General features: G+C 45.7%; 1 protein-coding gene across 2 annotated transcripts in view; it reads left to right on the forward strand.

The window, feature by feature from the left end:
- The window catches only part of LOC306923408 (transcription factor SOX-6-like), a 161,914-nt gene that overhangs the window by 127,305 nt on the left and 24,609 nt on the right, over positions 1-10,000 (forward strand). For both annotated transcript variants that reach the window (XM_079501475.1, XM_079501476.1), the window contains exons 10-11: positions 7,225-7,398; positions 9,998-10,000. The exon at positions 9,998-10,000 is cut by the window's right edge and continues 184 nt beyond it. In XM_079501475.1, the coding sequence (XP_079357601.1) occupies positions 7,225-7,398; positions 9,998-10,000 (177 nt within the window). The remainder of the gene's footprint in view (positions 1-7,224; positions 7,399-9,997) is intronic.

The raw sequence follows: 10,000 nt of genomic DNA on the forward strand, positions 1-10,000 counted from the left end.
TCAGTAGTTACTACCTTATGCTACCTTTTCCACCCCATTGGTCTAACATTTAAAGTCACATTTCACATCTATCTATACTATATTATGTACCAAATAAAAGCCAACAAAAGCATTAACTTGCACCATGAGGTGATTAAGCTGAATGACATATAATACAATGCATGATGTCCTCCCTATATAGGCCGGCCCTACACCATGCATTCATTTCCTTGAACATCCATGCCACTTCTCTATGTAGGCATTTACTCCATGATCAGGAAACCAGTTTTAGTGATCTGCCAAAAATAATAATATGTAAATAATGATAAATAAATAATAATAAAATAATGAAATACCTTGAATGTTTATATCAGTAGGATCTTTGTCCTCCAAAGCTCTCAGTCGAGCACAGCCACATATAAGGTCATGAGGTTCTGGACCGATGCTACTTCACAATATGGAATATACATTAGGAGGAGATGCATCTGTGCACTCTCAATTGTTGCAAACTTTATAACAGAGAAAACATCCGCTGTCTCAGACAGCGGAAGGAATTTCCTCCTTGCTGTGTGTTCCGTTAATCATGCCGTTAAGTAGATTAGTTGGTGCAGAAGTTGGGACATCAGTTTGTTCTGTCAAGGCACTGACTTTTGAATTTTTGGTAATTCAACCTTTTACCGGTACAGTACATCTCAAAAGAGGGAAATTAAAATGTTTGAATTCCTAGATTATCTGTAATGTTGATGATCTGAAGTATAGTCAGAAAGACCTACTGCCGAGGTTAGTGAATGGCAAACCATTTGAATTCTTTGACTGCCATCCAAGTTGGATTGGCATGCGGTCTTGGACAATTATATATTTGCCACACAAGCGGCTTTCCCCCCGTAAGATCATTCAAGGGTTGAGTTTGATCATTTGATCATTGATAATTGGTTGGTAAATACTTTGAATGCCAACCCTGGCACAGCAGTAGACAGGGAAATCAGTGTCAGTGTTGACACTAATCCATAACATGATCTGGCAACGTAGCAATGGCATGCTATAATGCTATTGATTTGCACCGATGGCAGGAAACTTGAAAGTCAATAACACAGTCAGTTCAGGTCTATATTTATATTATAGTACACATTACATTAGTACAATATCCCAAATCACAGACAATTTCCAGTCTAATATCATGATATGGATATATTATTGATACTAGGGATGTCCCGATCACGGTTTTTGGCTCCCGATCCAATTCCGATCATTTGAAATTGACGTGATCGGCCCCGATTTCCCATCACCCGATCCGATGGGGACAACCCTAATAGTAACACTTCTCCATCATTAACACAATCAGCGCCGGGATTTCTTTCAAAATAGAAGCTCGGGGTGCCGGGTAAGCGGTTGGTTGGATGGATGGATGGATGGATGGATGGATGGATGGATGGATGGATGGAGTGGCAGTCAATCCATTTATCCCATCTCCCTCCATGAACCTGCTGAAAAACAAAAGCTCATTTGTCTGGTGGGCCATTGGGATCGATAGCTGCCTGACGCTAAAAGAGGCTAGCTAAGGGGAATGTCCACTTAGCCATCCGGTCGGGGGCAATCAGGACTGACCACAGAAGAATGCTATGGACTTACAGTGTTCATCTGCATCTAATTCTGTATTACGCTATACCGTGTAATTATTTATCTGACGCCGTTATCATGACACTATCCATTCTATCGTATGAAAATTAATATGAAAAACAATTTTGTAGTCCGCCGTAGTGTCTTTATTCCCATTAGTGGTGAATCTAATAGTGACAATTAGCTCCAGATGCAGAACAGATGAGCAGATGTTTGGATTCAGAAGTGTCCCGGTTGGATTCCGGGCTCCTCCTGCTTGTCAAAGTGTCCTTGAGCAAAACACACGCAGTGGTTTTCAACCAGTGGTCCGGGGACCACCAGTGGTTCCAGGTGGTCACCAGCTAAATGACGGAGAGTTGGTAACCAAATGGTCCTTTAACTCTTGAGAGTGTAAAATGAAACCAAACGGACCTCCGTTTGATGATATTTAGCCTCTCAGAGCCAAAACTGAAGAGTAATGTCCACAATTCAATGGTGTTGGTACCATTAATGGGCAAACGTTGATCAAAATAACGATTATTCTCTACCTTCTCTTGTGTAGACTTTTAAGTAATGCAGATGTTTAACAATAGTTTAAGAGTGTAAAATTAAACCAAATGGACCCGTATGGGTCCATTTGGTTTCATTTTACACCCTCAAGAGTTAAAGATCTAATAAGGGTCCAATTCGTTATCAAAATGTACACATCGTGTAGCTGGGGACCACCTGGAACCCCGTCAAGGACCGCTGGTGGTCCCCAGACCACTGGTTGAAAACAACTGCCCTACAGACTATAGCACAAGGCACCACATAACCCAATTTCCGTGTCCGTGTCTCGTCTCTCTCCACACACTATCACAAAGGAAACCCCCACACGTGTCGATTTCCGAGGCTTGAAAATTACGGACTAATCATTTAACATTTTAGTCAAATTAGCACTAAACGGGCCAAAAAGCACCCAGTCAGATAATCCCCCTTGCGGGCCAACAGGGCTCTGTTTGAGTTCCCCCGTTTGTCAATTTGCTAATTTAGGAAATTGCGGCATTGTCTTCCCTCATGGGGGTGGGTTGGGGGTGGCTGACTGGCTGAGAGCTCCGGTCCGGGGTTGTTTACGCTGCACATTAGCCTTATTTCCCTCTGTCACCCATCCATCCATCTCCCACTGACCGTCTGAGGGGGGTAAAAGAAAACCAGGAGAAAATGGCTTTCATTCTTAATCTTTTGTTTGGTGGACACGAACGCAAGCACACGCACACGTGGCGCAAAGCGACGCATTGTGAGCTTGTATAGGCCTAGTTGTAGATCTGCTATTTTCACTAGTTTGGGGCAATCATCTCATTTCTCTTTTGAGTCGCAGGCTAAAACGTTTGGGAACCACTGCTCTATATCCCCCCCCCCCCCCCCCCCCCCCCCGAACCCCACCCCCCTCCAACAACCCAAACCAACTCCCCCCTCTATCCCCCCCTCTGCTCCTGTAAGAGTATCACCGGCTGCGGTAAACCTTGTGGTTGTCTTGATTGACAGCGCGAGGAGGCCTGCCTCGCCGAGCGGCCAGCCAGCAAGCTCACTCAGAGAGAGTTCTTATATATGGGGAGGGGAAACCCCCCCCCACCCCCCTCTCTCTCTCTCTCTCTCTGACTGTGTCTCTCTCTCTTCTGTCTTTGCCGCGTGTGCATGCGCTCCAAGAAAAACACGCAGCGTGACATCGGGGCTTTGTTTTAGGCAGCGAGGGGCCCCTTCTGTTTGTGTTTAATAACGCTCCACAGAGAGAGAGAGAGAGAGAGAGAGAGAGAGAGAGAGAGAGGAGAGAGAGGCGGTGGGGGGGGGAGGAGAGGGAGAGAAAGGGAGACAGTAGGAGTACAGAGGGAGAGAGGTTTGGAGTGGGAGGAGGAGGAGAGAGAGAAGGAGAGGAGGATATAAGAAGAGGGAAGAAGGGGGCGATGAGGAGAAGAAAGGTGGGAGGGGGAGATGTGATGGAAGAGTGGTGGTCTCACATTATTATAGTAGAACTACTGTAGATGTGATTGAAGCAGTGTTGATTTTGTCGACTAAAACTAATACGAAAATTGTTCGTCGACTACCTTTTTTCACTGACGAAAACTAAATGGAAACTAAATGAAAACTAAGCTATGATGACTAAAACTAAGACGAAATATATTTGACAATTTTGTCAACAAATAAAAACTAGACTAAAATGTTAGAAAGGGACTAGTGGACAAGAGATCCAGTATAAGTAAAAGACAAGTAATTTTACACTTGGCTGCATGCTGAAAATAGCAGATCGTTGTGAGCTTAAATCTGCCACTTTTTACCTCCTTTATGATGAATTTCTGTTCTTGGCTATATAGAAGTGTCTATTTGTACGTCTCTAAATGTTTTGATGAATTGAACAAGGTGCACCCTCTTGTAAACAAGTGTAATGCTGTATTGGGTCGTCCACTCACAGTTAACAGTCTTTGTTATTGAGTTGTGCTTGAAATGTACTGTAATTCTGCAAACTGTTAATAAATATTTCAATCAATCAATCAAAAAAAAACAAGGCCCGCAAGAATGATTTTTTTTTTGTCGACAAACTGTAGACCAACTGTAGATTTAGTCGGCTAAAATCGCATGACATTTAGTCGACTAAAACTAGACTAACACTAAAGCATTTCAGATTACTAAAATATAACAAAAACTAAATTAAACTTTATTCAAAAGACTATGACTAAACTAAACTTTGCTGCCAAAATCAACACTGGATAGAAGAGTGCTGGCCGCACATTATTTTCCTGTCTTTTTCTGTCTCTGTTTTCTGGACCTCTGGTCCCGGGGGATCTTGCAGTTTTGACTGCGGAGAAACTGGATCTCACAACACTGGGGCCTTTGAGAGACAGGGGGGAGAGAGAGGGAGAAAGGGAGATAGAGAGAGAGTGTGTGTGTGTGTGTGTGTGTGTGTGTGTGTGTGTGTGTGTGTGTGTGTGTGTGTGTGTGTGTGTGTGTGCGTGTGCGTGTGCGTGTGCGTGTGTGAGAGAGACACACATCAGTTGTACAGTACACACAAACTGCTGTTGCGCTCCTTCATGGCTGCTGTGTAAAAGAGAAATACATTGCGGCGCTCTGACCACAAGGGGCTTCTAGAGACTGTTCAGGGGGAAACATGACAGATAAAGAAGGACAGTGAAGTGACCTTATAATAATGTCGGCCACGTTATCACAACATGCCGGGGTGGCAGTGGCTCAGGGGTAGAGTGGCCGGATGGTAACCTCAAGGTTCCCGGTTCAAAACCCGGTCTCCCCTATATGTAAAGCGCCTTGGATAAAGGCGCTAATGCACTGTTTACCATTTTATCCCTGGCCGGAGACCTATATGTGTTTCTTTCCCCTCGATCTGCACTTTATAAAATAACTTTGTACGCCAAAAGGTAATGCTCAAGGGCAGAGCCGTCGAGAGAAGGAGGCAGGTCTGTATATACAACAACGACAAAAAAGACAAAGAAGGAAAGTTAAGAGAAAAGGAATGAAACGAGCCACGTGGTCGAGGGCCAGTGCTGTCTGGGTGGTTTTCCTGACCGCTGGCTCTTTGATACTCTTCTCCTCACACACGCGTGTGCTCCGGGACAGGAGCTGACAGGGGGTTGGAGGCAGTGGTTTTGTCTGGGCAGCGAGCTTTGATTTAAACCCCCGGACTGCAGTCAGGACCCACAGCTTGGGCTCTTGATTCCTGTTAAGTGCCTTTTGGACTGAAAATAAGAGTTATTTTTCTTTTTTCAGACTGTGAAGTCCTAATGCCTGTCCAGAAAGATTTTTGTCTTCCAAGTGGATTTATCTACTGTTTATTTTTGGTACTCTTAGATTAATTCCAGGGCCAGTTTTTGAATTGGCTCAAATTGAGCCAATTCAAACACTGTAGATAGATAGATTACAGACATATTCTAATCCTGAAATGTATTGTCTCCCACTTTTTGATACAACGGTAAAGATGTTGCATTAAATTGCAGGCTGTAAAACATTTGTTTACCATCTGTTAAAAAACATATTTTAACCTTGACTAGCCAGAGAAAAGTAATTTGTCATCCGCAAGTCAAACTCTCAGAGCACACATTGACCGAGTACTGAGTGTCTTGAAGGGCCTGCATGCAGCCTCAGAGACCTTTGGACGTTCCTTTAGCCCATTTAGGACTGAGAACACATTATACAATCGTCTTCTAAATCCTGACAGTTTTAAGAATCAGTGGTTCTCAATCTATTTCATATCAAGGACTCCAGAAATTATATGTACAGTAATTGGCCGCCGGACACTCGTCTATTATGTTGTTCCAGGGACCTCCCCCAGATGCAAAGATTTGAGTTTCAAAGATCTGCCCCACATTTTGGCAGATTTATTTCAACAGCTAAAGTTTAAAATAATGGTAAAATGGGTTAAACGCTAAGGTGACAGAGATGCGTACCCGTCCAAAAGGGGTTAGCTATTGTGTGGATTTATATCAGGACATAAATGGCTCTACAAGCTGCGGAGAGAGACAGCATCTGCTGAATGCATAAGTGTCAAAGATAGATCGGGGATCATTTAAAGGAGATGTGTGTTTTTTCTGGAGCCTGATAAACAGTCGCCCCCTCAAACAAAACCTTCCATTTGTGTGTGTGACGCTCTCGCCAACGTGGCTGCAGTACACACTTCAGACTGGAAGACAGTGTGTCTGGTATTTGTGGGTGCGCTCGTGTGCGTGCGTGCGTGCGTGCGTGCGTACGTACGTGCGTGCGTGTGTGTGTGTGTGTCTGTCTGTCTGGGTCTGTCTAATGTTATAATATATATAAGCAGTGAGTGTATTTGTGTGTGTTTATGCATATTATGATGCACACACGCACACGCACACACGCACGCGCACACGCACGCACACACCTCCCCCTGACACTGTTGTATCTCTTGCGTCATCCCCGTCCTGGCATAGTTACTAGCTAAAGTTTGGCACGTGTGTGTGTGTGTGTGTGTGTGTGTGTGTGTGTGTGTGCGTTGTGTGCGTTGTGTGCGTTGTGTGCATGTGTGCATGCATGTGTGGTGGGGGTGAATATGGTAATAGAGGAGAGGAAAGAAGAGAGAGAATGAAAGAGAGGTGAGAGCCACCATGGTTGGGCTATAGCGTTCTGGCTAGCGACAATGCTAACAGCCTGTGGGTTTACTGTCCTATACACTGACACCACGCTAGACAGGAACGCCCAAAAACGTCACATCCGGTTTTAGCCTGGGGTAAGAATTTTCTATGGCTGCCAATGCAACTTGGTCCAATCCTTAATCACATACGGACAAACATCTATGCCGATGCTATCTAACTTGCGGAGGTAGCGTGCCTTGTCCACGGGCAACAGATCTTTCAACGTATGGCATTGCAAATACGTTTGATAATCGCTACTCTGCTCAATATTGTTTTGAAAATGCCGCAAATTGCATTGCAGTGAACGAGCGCAAATCACAACTTCCCCCGGTGGTGGGCGGAGTCACAGTTTGAGGCACTGTTTACGCGCCGTGGTGTCAGTGTATGTCCTATGGGCTAGCGTCCTGGGTAGCGATAATGCTAATAGCCTGTGGGTTTCCTGTCCTATGGGCTAGCGTTCTGTGTAGCGATAATGCTAACAGCCTGTGGGTTTCCTGTCCTCTCTCCCTGTACGTAGCAACTGTACGCAGCGCAGCTGGCTAGCATGCAGATCTCTCCGGGAGCCAAGATGGCTCCTCCTCCTCTCCCTCAGCCTCCCCCCAACTCCACGGGCCCCGCCCTCTCCCCCTCTTCCTCCGCCCCCTCGAAGAACGACAGGAGAGCATCGTCCAGCCCTGTCACTCACATTAAGGTGAGTCCAGCCCTGTCACGCGTGAGTCCAGCCCTGTCACTCACATTAAGGTGAGTCACAACATGTTGATGGTTGCTAAACGATACTTTAGCGTAGCGGTTTCCAACCAGTGGTCGTTGAGGCAGAGGTTCCAGGTGGTCCCCAGCTAAATGATGGAGAGTTGGTAACCAAATGGAGCCTTATAGATCTTTAACTCCTGAGAATTAAATTATTGTTAAACATCTGCATTACTTAATTTACAAGAAAACTACACAATAAGAGAATGTAGATTGCTATTTTATCATTTGTCGTTTGCCTGTTCTGTTCTGTTCCATGTACCATAACAGCATGGAATTGTGGACAAAATCCTATCCAACGATAACAAAATGATCTTTAGTTTTGGCTCTGAGAGGCTAAATGTCATCAAATGGTGGTCCGTGGCTCAAATGCAGAATAAATAATGTACCTTGATATGAAAAAGGGTTGAAAACCACTGCTCTAGCTGCGTATCGTCACTGTCTGGTACAGGCACGTCCGTAGACTATTGATCGGAAACGGCCCAACTACAACAATCACCAATCCTCTCCACAGTCAGTCAGCTCTGTCCTATTGGAACTGAGAATACAGACTATTCTACCAGAAATGGATTGGTGACTCATGTCTAAATGAAAGCCATAAGACAACAAGAATGAAAAACAAGACATATTATTATGGGTCCTTTATAAGGAACAGAGCTGAGAATCATGTTTTTTTTGATGGTCGCTATACTGGACCCAGCCATGCTGACTGAATCGTATACCAGGGTCACCCCGTCCCCTACACACACACACGCACATGCACGCGCACGCACACGCACACGCACACGCACAAACACACTGTCACTCTCAAATGTTAAACAGTGTTTGACGTCCCGCCACTGTGTGCTACAGAATGTAAGGGTTCATATGGGGGGGGGGGGACATTTGTGCGCTGCAGGCTTCATGACAGAGTAGGATGAATGAACTGAGTGGAAACCTAATGACAACAGCCATGATAATAAAAAGAAACCTGGAGCCGTGGAAATTTGGAATATGTTTGCCTGACGCACGCACGCACGCACGCACGCACGCACGCACGCACGCACGCACGCACGCACGCACGCACGCACGCACGCACGCACGCACGCACGCACGCACGCACGCACGCACGCACGCACGCACGCTTTCTCTATCACACAAACTGACATTGGCGTGGGCTGCCGTTTGGCTGAGTCCCAGACCCTCTCGGCTGGCGCGAGTGCACAGCACATCTCGACTCGGCGACGAGTAATGGAACCCATGTGTGCACGTGCGTGTGTGACGTGTGTGTGTGTGTGTGTGTGTGTGTGTGTGTGTGTGTGTGTGTGTGTGACACGTGTGTGTGTGTGCGTGTGCGTGTGTGTGTGTGTGTGTGGCACAGCTGTATCCGGCGTCACAATAGACCGGCGTCAGAGCTCACCGCATTCAAACAGTAGTGCTGTGCCCTCCAAACCTCACCTCCCTCCCCAAATCTCCAGAAACTTCCTCACGCACGCCATGTACCCCCCACCCCTTGCCCCCATCTTAAAATACCACCCGCAGACTGGAGCCCCCCCACCTCACGCTCTCTCATCACGTTCCACCGTCATACGCAAGGCCCCCCCCCCCCCGAGCTCCAAATTACATCGCTGGAGTTCGTTAAGCGTTCGCTCCCAACACGAGAGGCCTCCGTCAGTCAGCCGGTGTTGACGTGAAGGGTCTCATTCTTCCTTTTCTCATCACAACCTCATTTTCCTAACCCTTTTTTTTTTAAGGGATGCTTCATGTGGTCATGAATATTTGATTTTAAAGTGCACAGATGGACAGTCAGGCACACCAAGGTGCCATTGGCTGAGAGTTTTTTCCCTTTATTAGAAACGACAAAACATATAATACATGTATTTATATCTGAGAAGGGGAGACTGCTCAACAGTCTGGCCACGCGAGACTAAATAACACAGTGAAGCTGAATGGTTGGAGCATGTGTACTGTACTGTACTGTACTGTACTGTACTGTACTGTACTGTACTGTACTGTACTGTACTGTACTGTACTGTACTGTACTGTACTGTACTGTACCGGCAGTTCATGACAGAGAGTGCCTGGTTCAATTCTGTGCCGAGCAGACCATTCCATTTGCTGCATTCTCTCTCTCCCTGTTTGTCGTCTGAAATAAAGGCTCATAAAAGTACGTTCATATAATAAATAATGCGTTGAAAACAAACAAACAAAATCACAAATCAGATCCGAACCTCGGGTGGATGATTTTCACCGCGGTCGTAGTTTCAGAGAACAGAGCCAACGAAGATCCTACTTTTTACGCGACGCTATGGGATGCACGCACACGTTTCCTGGTGCTGGGAGTGACGAAAGGTGCCGTTGCCTAGCAACCGGGTCATTGTTAAAAGTAGATTTTCAGTGAAACCGTTTCATATCGATAAAGTACATTCATTGATGAGTATTCTGTCAAAAGCAGACAACAGTTGAATTTGTAATTGACGGAATACTCCGTCAAAGGCAGCTAAATTGTTAACGAATTTGGTGAGCATGCTGATGATTCACCGTCAGTCACGTTGGTCTTGCAGGAG

This window comes from Electrona antarctica, assembly GCF_951216825.1.
Source record: "Electrona antarctica genome assembly, chromosome: 5".
Taxonomy (NCBI): domain Eukaryota; kingdom Metazoa; phylum Chordata; class Actinopteri; order Myctophiformes; family Myctophidae; genus Electrona; species Electrona antarctica.